The 16,767-nt window shown below is 48.4% G+C and overlaps 2 protein-coding genes across 15 annotated transcripts in view; one reads left to right on the top strand and one right to left on the bottom strand.

The window, feature by feature from the left end:
- LOC111925752 (alpha-2-macroglobulin-like protein 1) overlaps nucleotides 1-15,357 on the top strand; it is a 27,198-nt gene extending 11,841 nt beyond the window's left edge. For 5 of the 14 annotated variants that reach the window (XM_086882425.1, XM_086882420.1, XM_086882424.1 and 2 more), the window contains 22 exons: nucleotides 121-270; nucleotides 504-656; nucleotides 1,242-1,326; nucleotides 2,141-2,255; nucleotides 2,756-2,981; nucleotides 3,111-3,237; nucleotides 3,801-3,922; nucleotides 4,386-4,440; nucleotides 5,060-5,143; nucleotides 6,061-6,237; nucleotides 6,378-6,459; nucleotides 7,235-7,391; nucleotides 7,604-7,678; nucleotides 8,035-8,197; nucleotides 8,594-8,808; nucleotides 8,943-9,158; nucleotides 9,263-9,387; nucleotides 9,688-9,778; nucleotides 10,462-10,530; nucleotides 10,830-10,932; nucleotides 11,066-11,107; nucleotides 11,565-11,729. In XM_086882425.1, coding sequence (XP_086738551.1) covers nucleotides 121-270; nucleotides 504-656; nucleotides 1,242-1,326; nucleotides 2,141-2,255; nucleotides 2,756-2,981; nucleotides 3,111-3,237; nucleotides 3,801-3,922; nucleotides 4,386-4,440; nucleotides 5,060-5,143; nucleotides 6,061-6,237; nucleotides 6,378-6,459; nucleotides 7,235-7,391; nucleotides 7,604-7,678; nucleotides 8,035-8,197; nucleotides 8,594-8,808; nucleotides 8,943-9,158; nucleotides 9,263-9,387; nucleotides 9,688-9,778; nucleotides 10,462-10,530; nucleotides 10,830-10,932; nucleotides 11,066-11,106 — 2,631 coding nt within the window. In that variant the 3' untranslated portion in view covers nucleotide 11,107; nucleotides 11,565-11,729. Of the gene's footprint in view, nucleotides 1-120; nucleotides 271-503; nucleotides 657-1,241; nucleotides 1,327-2,140; nucleotides 2,256-2,755; nucleotides 2,982-3,110; nucleotides 3,238-3,800; nucleotides 3,923-4,385; nucleotides 4,441-5,059; nucleotides 5,144-6,060; nucleotides 6,238-6,377; nucleotides 6,460-7,234; nucleotides 7,392-7,603; nucleotides 7,679-8,034; nucleotides 8,198-8,593; nucleotides 8,809-8,942; nucleotides 9,159-9,262; nucleotides 9,388-9,687; nucleotides 9,779-10,461; nucleotides 10,531-10,829; nucleotides 10,933-11,065; nucleotides 11,108-11,564; nucleotides 11,730-12,018; nucleotides 12,111-15,011 lie in introns of those variants that run through there. The other 9 variants (XM_086882423.1, XM_086882415.1, XM_023922287.2 and 6 more) reach the window with 3 other exon arrangements.
- The window catches only part of LOC111925674 (alpha-2-macroglobulin-like protein 1), a 24,659-nt gene continuing 19,339 nt past the window's right edge, over nucleotides 11,448-16,767 (bottom strand). Inside the window, exons 30-36 of the mRNA XM_086882426.1 lie at nucleotides 16,370-16,585; nucleotides 15,846-15,961; nucleotides 15,098-15,188; nucleotides 14,761-14,829; nucleotides 13,436-13,538; nucleotides 12,716-12,757; nucleotides 11,448-11,625 (exon numbers count right to left, since the gene is read on the bottom strand). Coding sequence (XP_086738552.1) covers nucleotides 12,717-12,757; nucleotides 13,436-13,538; nucleotides 14,761-14,829; nucleotides 15,098-15,188; nucleotides 15,846-15,961; nucleotides 16,370-16,585 — 636 coding nt within the window. The 3' untranslated portion in view covers nucleotides 11,448-11,625; nucleotide 12,716. The remainder of the gene's footprint in view (nucleotides 11,626-12,715; nucleotides 12,758-13,435; nucleotides 13,539-14,760; nucleotides 14,830-15,097; nucleotides 15,189-15,845; nucleotides 15,962-16,369; nucleotides 16,586-16,767) is intronic.

Below are 16,767 nucleotides of genomic sequence, written 5' to 3'. Positions count from 1 at the left end.
TAGCGGTGGCTGAGCAGGGGAGATTCCAGCTAGTCTTCCTCTTTCTGCCTGTGCCATCTGTCTGTCACCCTCCTCCATCCCCTTCCTTTTTCATATTCCTTTCCTGGTGTGTTGCTGCAGGTCAGGGTAGGATTCCCAGATAAAGAAGCCCACGCAGGGTCAGCAGTGCAGCTGCAGCTGCAGGCAGCACCCGGCTCCCTGTGTGCAGTCCAGGCAGTGGATGAAAACATGTTCTTCACCAGACCAGACCATGAGCTGACCAGCCAAATGGTGAGTGTCTGTGCAACCAGGCAAGACCTTGGGAGCAATGGATGAGCTGGGCAAAGGGCTGTGGCAAGGAGAGCTGGAGGCCAATGAATGAGGAGGTCTGTGTGTGAAGGAGAAAGCAGGGCCTGCCTAGGAAGAAGGACAAGAACTGTTGTGCATGCTAGGCGATGATGGAGAGAAGCATCTGGAGGTACCTTCTCCTTGCCCAATCCTTCCCTCCCTGTGAGTTTCCCTAGGTCTATGGTTTGTTCCCTGCTGCCTACCAACGTGGATACCCTGCCCAAGTAGAAGAGCATTCAGATCGCTGTGTGCAGCCCCAGTCCATGTCATCTCTGCTACGAGGAAGGCCACAGAATTCCTTTCAGCCTGACATCTTCAACCTCTTCCAGGTAATCACCCCGTGATGTTTCCCAGAGCTGTTGCATTTCTGAGGATCTGAGGTGTTTTCTCCCCAACCAATCTGAGAAAGCCTTTCCTCCTCCAGCCAGACCCTGCTGTCTGCCCCGACTGAACTGTGCTCTCTCAAAAGATGTACAACCCCATTGAGTAGGAATACCTGTATTTCCCTCCACACATGCAGAAAGCAAGGTCATGAAATCCTAGACCATCAGATTCCATTTTTTTGGACTTGAGTGGGAATGAGGAATGAGGTCCTGCAGTGTGTTCTGTTTGTCTACAGTATTAGAGAGAGACAGGGAATTAGATCACGGACTGTTGACATGGTTTAGTTGTTAGCCTGCTCTTTTCCACTGTTTTGGGCAGTTCCCAGGCAGACCTCTTGGTGTCTTTAGGGCAGATCTCCTCCATGCCTCCCTCAGCAGAATGTCTGCTTGGGCCTGTGCTGCTCTGGGCTGCCTGGGCACTGGGATGTCCTGACCCCCATGGTTTCCAGAGCAATTTTGAAGAGAAGCAGTCAATCTTACCCACTCACAGATGCTTTTCTGCCTCCCCTGCCCTCCTTCTTTTCATAACAGAACATGGGTCTGAAAGTCTTCTCAAACCTTGTAATCAAGAAGCCCTCTCCATGCCCTCGTCGAGCGGATAGGAAGCCAGTCATAGGTGAGCTGCACTTTGAGCCTACCTGGGACATGAGATCACATCAGGTGGCAGAGCCCTCTGATCTTTGGGGTTTGCTGGTGGTGGATATTGCCTCTTTTAGGAGTATCAGGTCTGTGACAGCTGCCACAGTCTATAGCTGTCCAGTCCACCAGACTCAATAGAAGTGACCCTGTCCCTATAAAAAAGGGCTCTGAAGAATGTCACTAACTGGATGTTCCCTAGCACTAAAGGATGGCGCTCCCTTTCCTTACAGACAATCCCAAGCGGATCCCAGCATCTGTTTCCCCAGGCTTACTGAGACCCAGCTGCTGTCCCCACTTGGGGTCACAGAGACAGTAATTTTCTTTCTCTATGTCTCAGTTTGCACTTGATAACTTGTACTAAGCTGGCTCACGTGCCTGCTGTATTTAAACCATTGCTTGCTATGGAATGTGAGTTTTGTGCAGCAAGCAAACAGTACTGTTACAGAGTTATAGAAGTGTTGGTTTAAAATGGCTTTCCAGAGGTTCTTAGTCTCTTAAGCAACAACTCTGGGTCAGGTCAGGAAAGGGATTTGTCTAACCAAGTCTTGGAAACCTTGCAATCAGCTTGCAGTCAGCTCACTGCAAGCTCTGCTTCTCCTGCTGTCACTCTCTTTTCCCTTCATTTCTAATCTCTCCCATGAAATCAGTCCAGTCCCTTGTGCTTTCCTCTGCCAGACTCTCCTCATGTCTCTCTTACTGCATGCTTTGCCTCCAGCCCCACTGCTAGGCTGTCTATGGTTGGCAAGGTTCACCTCTCCCACTCTGGTGGGACTCCTTACTTTTTCTTTCAGGGGTGCCTTCTACAGAAGACCAAAGAATCCCTGAGGAACAACCCCAATTTACAACTCACAGAAGATTTCACCACTATTTCCCTGAAACTTGGATCTGGAATGTGTACCCTATTGGGTAAGTGATTCCTGACTTCACAAATGGACAGAAGGATGACCCTTTGTTATAGAGACTTGGCTGACTTGAGTTTGTGTGAAAAAGGTGTAAGGAAATCTCTCCATGCAAATTATGTTGCTCTTCCCTGCATTTATAGTGTACCAAACTAGTAGACTTTGAGCGAAGAACTGAAGTGTACACAGATTTATGGAACAGGAGTACACTTCCAAACAAAACCACCATGAGTGTACAGAGCTGGAATACTTGGGCAGCGTCTTGCTCAGGAGAAGGACATAAAGCCTTTACTGATGGCATTTAAATAGGCTTTATGGCTCAAGAGAAAAAATTGTGCCTTTCTGTGAGCCACTGGAGCAAAAGTCATTAGCAGTACAGCAGAGGTTGATGCAAACATGAGAACCTGCATCACCTCCCTCAGCAGGGCCATGAACACTCCTCACAGCATCTCCTTCCCTCCCCACCAGCAAATGAATCTCTTCATGCAAGTTCTCTCTTCCTCTCAGCTCCAATGGCAGCAGGAATGTCTCAGTCACAGCCCCTGCTGCTGCTGCAGAGTGGAAAGTCAAAATGTTCTGCTTGGCTGGGAGGGGGTTTGGCCTTGCCCCGACCACAGGCCTCAGAACTGTTCAGCCCTTCTTTGTGGACGTGACGCTGCCGTATTCCGTCATCCGTGGAGAGACCTTCCTGCTGAAAGCCAGTGTCTTCAGCTACCTGCAGCAGTGCATACAGGTGTGTGCCTGTGCCACAGGCAATGCTGTGTGGGACAGACCTACTCTGCCCTCCAGTTTTAGAGCTCCTTGTGCCAAGCCATCTCACCTGAGTTGCCCAGTTACTCACCTGCATCTGTCATTCCCTCAGATCCAAGTGGCCCTGGCTAAATCCTCAGACTTGCAGGTGGAGCCATGTCAGGCTTGCAGGGACAAGGAGTGTCTGTGTGCAGAGGAATCCAAGACCTTCATGTGGAATGTGACAGCAGTCCAACTGGGTATGGCAGCAAAAAGGGGCTGGTGATGGGGAACCCTAAAACTGAAGTGAAAGGCTGTGGGAGATCCAGAGAAGTTGGCAGACCTGGGTCTCCACTGAATCCTGAAGTTTGTCCTTAATGCTGCAAACATGCAATCCATTCTGTTTGCTTTCTTTCTCTCTCAGACTCACCAGAGAGGGCAGGAACTCCTGAAGAGAGGCCTGTGGGACCAGCGGGGGAGGAAGAGGCTGGATGTGGATGTGGGTGGGGGAATTTTGTATTGCTGGTCCTGTGCTTCATATGCAATGGGAAGGGTATGCTGGGGTCCAAGGGCTGCTGGACCCTCGTTGCTCAAGCCAAATTGCAGCGCAGTGAAGTCACTGCTGGCGAGACATTCCTGAGTTTCCTCATGCTCAAGGTGTCTGGACAAGCTGTCAGCGCTGCCTGGCTCACCTTTACTGGCCAAACCACCGAGCCCATGAAGACCAACAACCCAAATCATCTCAGGCCACTATTGGTTAAAGAAAATTTGCTCTGTTCGGCCACAGGTGTAAGAAAAGGACTCTGTTGAATTTATTTGCTAGGGACTCTGAATATCTCCGTGAGGACAGAGGTACTGGACACCACATCACGGTGTGGGGGCAGGAAGCCCTTGCCAGCTGCCGTGAGGGGGAGGCACACACTGACCAAACACTTGCTGGTCCAGGTCAGTATGAGAACAGCCTCACTTCTGTCTGTGATATCCCTGCCCAAGGGGGAAGGCAGACTGAGGTGGGCTAGGTAGTTTTATCACCTCAAATTTTGGCCAGCAATAGTATGCTAAAGCTGTGGTTTAGTTCACTTTATTTCTCCCAGGACCTAGCCAAGCCAGTTCTTGCAGTACTTTTTCTACAGCTGCATTCCCCCATCTGTGTTTCTCCCTGTACCTTTCCCTGCTTTTGTGCTGTACCTGAGCTTCTGTAAGTGCTCACTGGCCAGAGAGCCCTGTCCCTTGGGCTTACTCTTGATGCTTTGAGCAGTGAAGCAGGCATAGCTGCCAAAAATGAGGAGGGTGGAGTCCCTGACCTCTGAATTCAGACTTGAACTTGCTCTGAAATGTTGCTGTCATTTGGGAATTTTATGTGTATTTTTGTTTCTCCTGTCCCATGTGCATGTTTCTGCCCTGGCAGCCAGAGGGTCTGTTAGTGGAGAAGTCCTACAGCTCCCTTCTGTGCCCTAGAGGAGGTATGTGCCTGAGACGAGGTATGTGCACAGCCTGAATGGCTTCTGCAGCCTGAAATAACTACACCTGAAAGCAGAACTAAACTGTGGGAGGTCTCATGAAAGCATGTTTTGAAATTATTTTTCATACAGGAAATTTCACTTCCTATCAGACACGAATGAATAAGAAATATTACTCCCACATGTGCTGTCCTACTGAATTTGCTGCTAAGTGTCAAAATCCTGCTCTGTAGTCTCCTTCCCACAGTGCAATCCTTGGGTGTTCCTGGGGCTTGATAGTCACTCGTGAGAGGTGCTCCAACCCTCCCACCCCATCCCTGCAGCATTGCAAGTCTGGCCAGAATGTCCTCTGGTTGAGAGATGTCCAGCTGTGATTCTTGTGAGCCTTCTGAAGGGCAGTGAATTGAGCTGAAGTGAAGCTTGGTGGGCCCTCAGTCCCCCAGCACCTCTCATGTTTCTAATTTGAAAAGTTTCCATGCAATGCACCTTGGTGCAATGACCAGGAGAGTCGGTGTGAGAGGGATGTAGGCAGTGTCCCACTTACCTGGGCCAGTCTTGTCTCTCCAGTTAGAGCCTTTTTGCTTGGTTTTTCATGCTACACCTTTTATCCTACTGTTACCAGGAAACATGGCTGAAGAGCCCGTGTCCCTTCGCCTTCCTGACAATGTAGTAAAGGGATCTGCCAGGGCTTCCATTTCTATCACAGGTAAGTGACTTCTGCTGTGGGCTCACAGACTGCTAGTACCAAAGAGCAAGGCTTAACTTGAAAACGTGAAACTGTTCAAAAGAGAGGATGCTGTGTTTCTATGCCCTGCAAACACCAGACTTTCAGATTTTTTGCTTTCATGGGAAGATTAATCTGCACAGGGGAATAATCCCTTTTCTAGCTAGGACCTTGGAGCAGGGACTCTAGGACCTTGGCTATTTCTGTGTAGGTAGAAACATTAAAGCTCAAAACCATGCTACAGCAGAAACTCCTGGAGAAAAGCATTTCTCAGCATTATAAATTTGCAAAAGAACACTTTGAAGAGGCCAAGCCTACCATTAAATACATCTATTTGTATTGCAGGCCAGAACTGGTAGGAAGCCAGGCCTGGCATAATATTGTGAACAGAACCCCAACAGAGGAAACAACACAAGGCTTTTCTGACTGGCTGGAGGATATATGGACACCTTCACACCATCTGACTAGCACCCCTGCTGGCTTCCTCACATTTTGGTGCTTGACATATGGCCAGGTAGAACAGGCCTGGCTAAAGACCAGAAGTATTTTAACCTTTCCCTGAGAGTTGTTATATCTGCTTGTCTATGTGACACAGACTGAGCAGGTGCAGCTCTGCTCATAGCCTTTTACAAACAGTATTTGTTATATCTGGAGCTCTTCAGAATGCAAAAGCTGATATAAGGGGAAGTTCTCCAGGGTCTCCATAGTGTAGTCATGATGCCAAGCTGCAAGGAAGCAAAACAGTCACCACTCTCCATCTTGCACTCAGTTGTTTATTCCTCTTTTCTCCTTTCTCCAGCACTTTCCCCCTGCTGAGATAAAGCACTATTATCCTGCCTGGCTGAAAAGGCAGCTCAAATCATACTTGCACCTTCTTTGTTTCTTACACCCTTGCATAGCTGACCTCATGGGGGTGGCACTGCAGAACCTGGACCACCTGGTGCAGCTGCCCCACGGCTGTGGGGAGCAGAACATGGTGCTGTTTGCCCCCATTGTCTATGTGCTGCAGTACCTGGAGAAGACGAGGCAGCTGAAGCCTGAGATCAAGGACAGGGCAACAGGATTCCTGCGCAGTGGTGAGTACAGTAGACCCACCTTGCCCCTCTGCCTTGTCCTGTGTCCAACATACCAGTAACTCTTGCTCTGGCACCCACTCTGTCAGCACTGTCCCCTCTGTGTAACTGTGCCATATTAATCACCGCTCTCATCTCACCAGGGTATCAGACACAACTTCTTTACAGGCACAGAGATGGCTCCTATAGTTTCTTTGGGCAGAAGGATGGAGAAGGAAACACTTGGTAAGCACTGCAAATATCCCTCACTTCTGATTATTGCTGTCCTGGTCAGAGCACCTAATGTATCTGAGAAAGCTGACATGATGTTCCTTCTGTGGGATGGAGACAGAAGGAGATGTTTGACAGGGAGAATCTGAGTCATTTGAGTCACTTGAAAAAGCAGTCAGGCAGGGCAGAAGAGTTTCTGGGAAAGTGAAACAGCAAAGATGTGGTCCCAGAGAATGAAAGGTCTTTTTTTGTCTCTGTGTCCCTGCTGTTAGCCCATAGACAATACCAGGTCATGCTACTGGTGACCTGGCAGCCAAGAGGGGTACACATGTCTGGAAAAAATTCAGGTGAGAACAATAAAAATTCCTGTCGTCAGAGTGGAGAGGAACTGCCTTGGCACAGCTTACACCTATGGTGCTTGGCCAAGATGAATGGAGAAAGGAAAGGAGGAAGAAAATGGGGAATTCCAGATTGTCTCTAGTAATGTGGGGGAGATGAAGTGGAACAGGTAAAAGTAGAAGGATTAGGAAGGTTTTCACCTGTAAAATGACTGGGTACTAAGTAGCATATAAGTAGTATATCTATGGAGATGGGCAGAGAGAGGAACCACTGGGGTGGATCCTGTGGTCCATTTCCACTTTTAGATTGACTTTCTCTATGAAAATTACTCTTTTATGCACCCCCACTATGTCATTAGTTCAGGGACAAGCACCAGGGGACCTCTGACTTTCTCTTTGCCTTTTTTTTTTTTTTGTTTTCCTCTTTTTCTCATAATTCATCCTCTTCCTAGGTTGACAGCTTTTGTACTCAAGAATTTTGGCCAAGCCAGAAAATACATCTATGTAGATGACAAGAACATCCATGATGCCCTACGCTGGCTAGAGCAAAACCAGCTCCCCAGTGGCTGCTTTGCCACCAAAGGGAACTTTTTTCACTCCTCTCTAAAGGTAATGGTGGTCCAGGACAGGTAGCACTGCTGGGGAATGACTGGGCAGATTTGTAACAGCAGAAGATTGTGGGATCCCAAAGGATCCTAGAAAGTCATTCTGCAAACTGTGCAAGCCCTAAAGAGAGGGAAAACATGAGGGGAATGCTTTTCCTTCTGTGGATTGGGCCCTCCTAACACCCCGAAAGAGTGTAAGACGTGTTCCCTTCACAGGGCAGCACAGATGATGAAATCTCTCTGGGAGCCTATGTCACTGCAGCACTGCTGGAGATGGGTCTGCCACTGCAGGTGAGCACGCTCAGCTCCCTCCTGCTCCCTCCTGCTCTCCTGGGCACCACCACGGCGATACACCAGCTTGTGATTCTGGTGTTCTCCAGGCCATGAACTGGGAGGGAACTTCTGGGAATGAGTCAATGTTTGGTCACATGATGAAGTCATTCCTCAAAAGAGCCAGTGTTGTGAAACTGGCCTGATGCAGTAGTGCCTGGTGGCGATGGCTCGCAGTGCATACTGGGGCTGCACTGGGTTTTCCAAAGACAGTCTGTAACTTAATGGATTCCTCTGGAGCTACATGGGGAAGACATAGTGTGGCTCCCTCCCCTCTTTCACCTGTCAGAGTTTTGCACATGTCTCTCCCAACACAGGGCAAGCTAGTGCAGACTACTCTTCACTGCCTGCAGAAGGCGGTCCACAACATCACCAACATCTACACAGAAGCCTTGCTGGCCTACGCCTTTGCCCTGGCTGGGGACTACGAGACAACCCAGGAGCTGCTGTACAAACTGGAGGAACAGGCCATCAAATCAGGTGCTGCCTGCTGGGATTCTGGATTAATGTATGCCCAGCTACAGCAGTCAAAAATGATACGTGTATTTATAGATATTCCTTGTATTTGTGCAGTAACTGCATTGTATGACTGAAAATATAATAACTGTGTGACCGAAAATACAAAAACCACAAGCTGTGAAGGTGATGTAGAAATAGTTTCTTCAGACTGGAAGATGTCAAGATCGTTTGAGGGAAGAGGTAGGAGTCTGTGAGCTAAAACAAGATGAAGCCTTGGAGAATAAATTCAAGAAAGCAATCCTGGCCTGAGTACAGGGAATGTGCAGAAGGAGGGCTGAAAGTACTGTGGGGTTTGTTTCTCAGAAACCCAAATTATATCCTCCCAAAATAGCTTTCATAATCCTTTCCTTTCTGCAGGAGGACAAATCCACTGGAGCCCCAAGCCAAGCTCTCCAGCTTCCACAGACTTCTGGCCTGGTACTGAGTCAGTGGACATAGAGCTGACAGCCTACGTGCTCCTGGCGTACCTCTCCAAGCCACGGGTGCACGCAGGTGACATGACAACTGCAGCTGGCATTGTGGCATGGCTGACTCGCCAGCAAAATGCCTACGGGGGTTTTGCCTCCAGCCAGGTAACCAGCAGGATTACCCCGTGGATCTTTTTGTACCCTGGGCTGGCAGCACAAGTCCTCTTGAGGTCTTCCTGTTCCAGGAAGCTTCGCTCCTGCTGGTGCTTTCAGAGGAGTGACTGTCTGTCCCTCTCTAGGACACAGTTGTTGCCTTGCAAGCCTTAGCGAAATACGCAGGAAGGACGTTCAGCACATCAGGCCAGGCAGTGGTGAGGGTGAGGTCCCAGAGGGCCTTTGGGAAGGCATTCCTGGTCAGCCGTCAGAAGCGGCTGCTGGTGCAGCAGGCAGCGCTGGTGGAGCTCCCGGGGCAGTTCCTGCTGCAGGCCCACGGCAGCAGCTGTGTCTTCATTCAGGTGAGGAGGTGGGATCAGTGTGGAGAGAGGAGGACTCTGCCTCTTTTCTCCTGCATGGGATCATGCCTGGCCTGTCTTTCCTGCTCCTGGCCCTTATCCTGCAGACAGTGCTGAGGTACCACGAGCCTTCCCCACGGACTCCTGTGATCTTCACACTGCGTGTCAGCACAGAGCTGACCAACTGCAGCCGGGCGAATCCGCGTGTCCTCACCGTCCGCATCCTCGCCAGGTGAATCCAAGGGCCGTTTCCTCCTCCAGCAAGATGGAGGGAGCTTGGGGACAGCAGCCAGGAAATTCCTGGGGCTCCGATAGAGAGACCCGGCCCCTGGGGTGAACAGGGCAGAGGGTGGATTGGATGGGTGGGAGGCTTGGAGGAGTAGGGTGCTGGCTAACTCCTGGGAGAGGGAGCAGTGGCTGCTGTGCCCCCAGTCCCAGATGGGATATCTGGTTCAGGGCATGTGGTGGAAGAGAGGCTGGGAGGGCACTATCCTCACAGAGTCAGGCCCTATGTCTGTTTTTTAATCTCCAGCTACATCGGCAGCAGAGTCACATCCAACATGGTGATCATAGAGGTCTCCCTGCTATCTGGATTCATCATGACTTCCAGATCCAGAATGCTGGTAAGAACTTTGGAATAAGAAAACTCAGCTGTGGTAAATGGATCCTGCCTATTGTTCATTTCAGGCCAGGCAGTAGCTAAATTTGCAGGGGACCTTTACTGTTGAAATTGCACCAAAACTTGTTTTCCTACAGCCCCCACAAGGGAAATCAGAGGTGGTCCAGCTTCTCCCACTGACAGTATATGGACTTGGGCCAGGAACAAAGTTTACTGCTGGGTGTGCTGACACCAGGGTTTGTTTGTCAGAAATTCTAAGACAGGATTTCTCAGAGATACTCTAGCTAAAAATATTATTTTTGTTTCCCAATTAAATCACAGCCCCCATGCAGGTCTTTAAAAGCAGTTGAACACTCAGTGAGATGAAATAAGAGTCTCTACTGGAGCCTGCACCCATTTTCTGACCAACATATAAGTCATATGTACTACCCAGACAGCCTTTGGTCCCCTGAGGGGGAGATTCCTCTGCCCTGGGCAGGGTCTGTGTGGTTCATACATGAGATGTTCACAAGAAATGTCCAAGAGGGACTAGCAAAGATATAACCACTAAAGCCCTTAGGCATGAGAAAGGCATAGCTCCACACAGAGTCCAGCTCTATACCTTAACTAAAACACTGTGTCTCTCTGGTCAGGAATCCCTATGGAAAATGCTCACAAATTTCATTCTATTATTGTTCCCTATCCTAGCTGGAGAACAGAACCATTGTTAAGAAAATAGAAGTGAAAGCTAATGTGGTCTACATTTATCTGGAGAAGGTAAGCTAGAACCAAGCATTTGGTGTGGCACAGTGAGAGCAAAGGGTCAGAGGGCAAGGGGCTGTGTGAGGACCCTGAGGATGGTCTAGGTAAGAAAAGAGCACTGGTAAAATTGGGGGCAGAGGAAGTTTGCCCAATTTCATTGTCACTGGATTAGAATAGTGCTATTCCTCACACAATACTCCATTTTAAAGTCCAGAATTTCTAGTGAATTAGGGAAATGTAGTGCAGGAAAACATTCAAATCAGGGAAGATGAAGAATCTCCCCTTCCTTGCTAATTTCCTTCCATCTCCACTAGCTCAATGATGAATCTCAGACTTTCATTCTGCAACTGAAACAAGTAATTCAGGTGAAGAACCTGAGACCAGCCAGCATCAAGATCTATGATTACTACCAGCCCGGTGGGTTGCAGATTTCTTGCTCTTCTGGGGTGGGGAGCTGGGTTCCTGATTCTCTGGCTGGGAAAAGATGTGCAGTCTTCTCTGCATAATGCATTCATCCTTGTGTAATCACCTGCCTCATTTCCTTTTGCAGAGGAGCGAGCCTTGGCTGAATACAGTGCTGTCTGTAGTTGAGGTAGGCAAAAAGTTCCTGTGTGACACCAACAGTGGCATCAGGAAACGGTGTGTCTTGGGTGGGAAGCACGGAATGTAAGCTAAGACAGGAAGGGGAAGGGTAAGCAGTGGGAAACATGTACCCAGCTAGAAACAGGAAGTATCTGCTTCTAGGTTTATGGATCAGTTTGTTTTGGTTTTTTTTTTTTTCTCTATTCTGTCCTCTGCATGTCTGCACCTGGAGGGGCAGAGTTTTGTACAAGAGCAGAGGTAGAGAACTTGTTTCTCTCAGCTGCTCTTAAATGCAATTTTCCTGGTTTGAGAGAAAAACAGTAAACCTGAATAATCATTCAATCAGACAGTTCTAGTCTTCTACTTTTAATGAGATACCACACACAGTCTGAGCCCTACAGAAACTAACTGCTCAGCAGAAAATTCCAAGCATTTTCTCTTTTCTTCATATCTCCATGTGGTGACAGTTGGCAGGGGTGACAAAGGACTGATGGACAGAGACTGCAGAGGAGGGATCTACCCCTGTTCCTGTGAAGACAATAAAGGACAAAAAAAAAAAGAAGAAAAAGAAAAAAAGAAAAAAAGAAAAAAAAAGTGTTCCTGAAGTATTAAAATTAACCACTGGAAACTCAGGGCCCTTTTTTGCACCTTGTGACCAAATGGTACTGTCAGGCCAAGAAGGACAGAGCTCTTATCATCCAGAGGGTGGCTGGGCACTGGAACAGGTTTCCCTGGGAAGCAGTCACAGCACCAAAACTGACAGAGTTCAAGAAGCATTTGGACAATGCTGTCAGGCACAGGGTGTGACTCTTGGGACTGTCCTGTGCAGGGACAGGAGCTGGACTCCATGATCCTAATGGGTCCCTTCCAACTCAGAATAGCTTATGACCTAAGATTCTCTCTCACTTTATCTATACAAAGCCTTTGTCAGAATCTCCAGTAAGGGTGTGGAGCTTGTGTCAGACATCCCAGGACAGGGCTGTGTGCCTCCCTACAGGTGATTCATGGAGCAGGTACTTTTCCCAGTCTTGTAGGCTGTGGGCAGGAAAGTACACAGGTGCAGGGAAAGTTTAGAGCAGGGGCAGACACTGGTCAAGCTTAAGCTTTGTGTTTGCTCAGCCTGGAAGGAGGACAGGCAGGTGTCTGTTCCTTAGTGTGGATCAGAAGCCAGGCTGAGGTGGAGAAAAGCTTGGCACTGAAATGGAGCCAGGCCCTGCAGTAAAGGCGAGCGTGGCACGCTGTGTGCACAGGGCTGGAGGGATGCAAAACTACAGGGGAAGTGTCAGGAAAGGGAACTGTGGTGACTTGAATAAAATGTATTTGATGCAAAGGGCCAGGACTTCTGATAGTACTTGGTACATGCAGTCCTTGCTTTCTGGAACATATCTCCAACTTTGTCATGATCTTGTCACATCAAATCTTCTACTCTAGTTCTCTTTCCCTTAGTTTAACCACTGGGATATAGGAACTCACCCTTACTTGGCATTGCAAATTGTTTTCTACCCTGGATCTGCAGTCTGGAAAGTTTCCTGACCAAGGGCCTTTGCCTGCATCTCCCTCCCTTTCCATATTCTTCAGGACCACACCTGTGGTAACAAAAGAGGTGTTGGGCCCTCACCTCACTTGCACGGAACACTGTAGCTCATCACTGCAGTTTCTTCTGGAAGACAAGAAATAAAGTCCTGGTGAGACACATTGACAAAAACCCACGAAAGCAATCCAGCCTTGTGCCACTGTTCCTAGGAGAGGTGTTCCCTCAGTTTACAGGCTACAACTCCCTTCTACCTGACACATGAAACCACTGGTGTGTGCCACAACTCTGCAGCTGGTCAGGATTCACCCAAGGCATGAGTCTGCAAGTCCCAAAGAGCTCCATCATAGTTATGAATTCCTCACATTCTGAAGGAATAGCAACCCCTGACACATTTCTAGGTTTTATTCCCACTAGGAACCCCACAGAACAGAGGACAAGTTGGTTTTGGTGTTATTCTTCTGAGAGGGCCCTTACTCTTCTGAGTCATCCTCTCACTCTGGTCCCTCTGCCTGTGCTGTCTCCCACAAAGTAAGTGTTCAAAAGCACAGCTCCTTGCTCCACTCTCATTGGGAGAGCCAGACCCTCAGTGGTTCTACACACCAGCTTCAGGCCTGTGAGTTCTGGAGCCAGAGAGAGGAGGACCTACCATTTTGAAAACCAACAGGTTTTCATGCCAAGAGAACTTCTAAGGGACAATCAGATAACCCTGTTAGAGATGGTATTGTCTTAGACTTAACAAAATTCAGAAATTTTCTTTCCAGAAGTACATTTGGGTAGTTTTTGCAGTACAGCATCTGAGCTCACCTGGCATATAGTAATCATAGATCTTGATGTTAGCTGGTTTATGATCCTTCACTTGCGTGTCCTGCTCCACCAGGAAAGTGTAGGTTTGAGGCTGTCTAGTCAGCTAAGACCAAGAAATGCAAGGATTAAAAACAGAAAAGGACAGAAAAGTCCTGGAAGACAACCCCTTTCACCTGCTTCTACTCAGGTTCTGTGGAGACCTCACCACTGTAACAGGTCTGTTCTGCTTTCCATTCCATCTCAGAAATATCTTTTACTTCCCATTCTGTAACCACCTCCCTCCCCTTTCTGGTCACCAAATTTAACTCAGCTCATGAGGAACATCAAAAACCTAGAGTGTCAGTGTGTACTTCCTAAATGGAGTGGTAGTGTTCCTCACCAATCCCACCTTCCCATCCAGCTCTGCTCTGAGCTCCTTCATGTGCCTTGCCTGAGTGCCTACTTTCTTCTACACAGTGACGTCAGCTCTCATTCTCCAGTCTCACATAACTCTCATCATTAAGCAGACAAATACGAGCTGTGGATGAACATCTGCTGTGGGGTAGTATTGCTGTTGACTGGGGTGTAGCTTGTGTTACCTGGCATCTTCAGCTGAAATACTTCTCTGTAGTGCCTTTCTGCTCTGTGCTGTAGATGTAATGAAAGCAGCAGCTCTGCAAGCCTAATGCATCCAGGTGACACTAACCCACTTGCTACGGGGCCAGCTTAGCTCAGCCTACTGACAGAAACTGAGGATGAGGAATCACAGAATTGCTCCTTAGAAATGCTGGAGTTTTAAATACATGCCAGGTCTCATTTCTGGTGCTGTTTAGGTATTCATAGAGCTAGAAAAATGCTGGAGTGGTTGTTAATCTGTTGATTCATGAGACTGTGGAGTGAGCACTTCTGTTCACACAACCATCTGGTTTAGTTTCAAATGATCTTGGAAAAATCCATGAGAAATTTTGCACGCTCTCTGTTGCATTCAGGTTGCTTAAGAGCTTTCTAAGATTTCAGGCTTGGTTGGATTTACTAGATGCACCTTATTACTACTCCCCAGCCCTTATCAGGCACCATATATATGGACTTTCAATAGTCCCTGAACAGTGCCATCTGACATAGGCTTAACATGAGAGTTTGCCTTGTTTCACTCAAGTTAAGTAGCCCTGTAAGTGGCTCTACAGATGAACAAATTGCCAACTGACCCTTCTCCAATCAGCAAATGTAGCTGGTATGCAGGAACAGCATCTCTGGATAGTTAAAATAGTAATGAAACCAGTAAACAAGAACAAAGCTGTCAGTCCCACAGCCCCTTTAATGATGATATTAGCCCAAATTACACTCACTTCCTCCAGGTAGAGAACGACTTGGTCAGCTTTGCTTTCAACTTTCTTCACTAAAGGCATTTTCTTTAGCTGAAAATTTGGGGGAAATATCAGAAAGGTTTTAATAAAAAGCAGAAATATTCAGGGTGAGAGTATGGGCAAAATGTTTACGTGACCAGAGAAGCTGTTGATGTAGGGAAAGGCAAGGTGCAGCTTGGAAAAGACTTTAAGGATTTCTTAGGAAGAAAATAAGCCTGTTTCTCTGCCCACAGGAATGATCACATTTCAGCATACAGTCCTGCATGATGGACATCCATCACTGTTCCCATCCCAGCAGGACACAGATTTGTGGTCTCACCTCTTCCAGTGAACCTGCCACGGGGCTGTATCCAGACAGCAGCTCCACTTGGATCAGGACCATGTTGGTGGACACACGGTTCCCTGTGTAGCTGCAGCAGGAACCCAGGGGACAGCACTAATGTTACTTTCTGAGCCATCATCTCCAGATACTCCAGCCCAGCTTTGGTACTCAGGTGGAGGAATGTGCCTTTCTTTCCAGTGTTTCTCCTGTAAGCATACCTGTTTCTGTACTGAAATAAATCTTTGTGCTTCCCTTGATCTCGCTTTTAGTTGTGCCAAGGAGAATAAGATCCTTGGAAGCCTTCTGGTGCTACCTTCTTTAGGCATGGCAGGGAATATCACGTCCTATGCCTGCTCTCTTGGCAGTTCTGTCCCAAACCAGGCAAGAGTACCAGCAGAGGAGAGTGGTGTGACCGTCACCCAGGAGCAGAGGAGGGATCACTTAGGAGTGTGTGTCAGTCCCACAGGACCTTCACATGATTAGTGATTTGAAACCTAATACTAGAAGGGGGTGAGACCCACAGAGCTTGGGTGAATCTGTGGAGAGGGGCATGGGACAAGACAGAACTACAGCCTGAGCCACCCCTCTGGGGCCTTGTGCCTCTCACCCAGCTGGGGGGAGCACAGTGGGGTCACCTCAGTGCTTGGACCCCACAGGTGAAGGGGAACCCTGCCATCAAGAGACTGGTGTGGTGTCAGAAGCTTCTCAGCACAGGGGAGGAAAGGGGCAGCTGAGTGTCTCCTACCGAGCACGAATGGTGACAGGGAACCGGGTGGCGTCAGGCACGGTGCACTCCGTCTGCACGGATACAGCAAAGGTGGCCTCGCTCCTCAGTGGAGGGATGTGGTACCTCAGGATGGCCTGCCCAGACAGAAAGAAGCTGGATGGCAGAGAATAGCAGGTTTTTGTTGTTTTTTGTTTTTTTTGCTGGAGAGTATTCTTTTCTCTCCAGCAATGAGTATTCTTGTCTCTCTTGTATTGGTGTAAGAGAAAACTATGCGGCAGAAGCAGAGGTCCTGCTAGCAGTGCTCTGCTCCTGGTGGATTTCTTGGAGGAGAGGAGCTGCTCTGGCTGGATGGAGATGATCCAGATTTCATCTGGGGAGTAGATGTTACCTTCCTGTTGGAGCACAGTTACCCCCACCAGCCTTGAAGCCCAGTCATTTACTACAGCAGTTTGTTTTCACTGTTGGCTAAGCAGCAAGGTAGGATGTTCTCTGGGTTTCGAGGCTTTTCACCAGGCAGACATTTTCTTCCTGGCTGGGCTTACCTGCAGGAAAAGACACCCATGGCCCTGCACACGCAGGGTATAATCTTGAGGAATGGCTGGCAGCTCCACTGTCTGTAGCAGGAGGCGATTTCTTTTGTCTACTTGGAAGTTTTGTCTGAACCCCTTGGAAGTGAGAGAAACCTGAAGATCAGGGCTATCATTGCTGAAGATGTTGGTTGCATACAGGGCTAGGGCTTCCAGAGCAGCAACCGTGTCCTGAGGAAAAAAATTGGGAAAAGTAGGATTCCTGCTTCCTATACATGCCCAGTCCTTAGCCTTTCCCTCCCTCATACTGCAGCTACAGCACAATAAGGGTTGAACTTTTCCTTTCGACTTTTAGCATGGGATTATCCACAACTCCCAGGATCTGTAAATCTATAGGTCCTTTTTTAATTTAT

Source organism: Cyanistes caeruleus, chromosome 3 (assembly GCF_971803275.1).
Source record: "Cyanistes caeruleus chromosome 3, bCyaCae1.hap1.1, whole genome shotgun sequence".
Classification (NCBI taxonomy): Eukaryota; Metazoa; Chordata; class Aves; order Passeriformes; family Paridae; genus Cyanistes; species Cyanistes caeruleus.
This window is presented reverse-complemented; position numbering and strand designations above follow the sequence as displayed.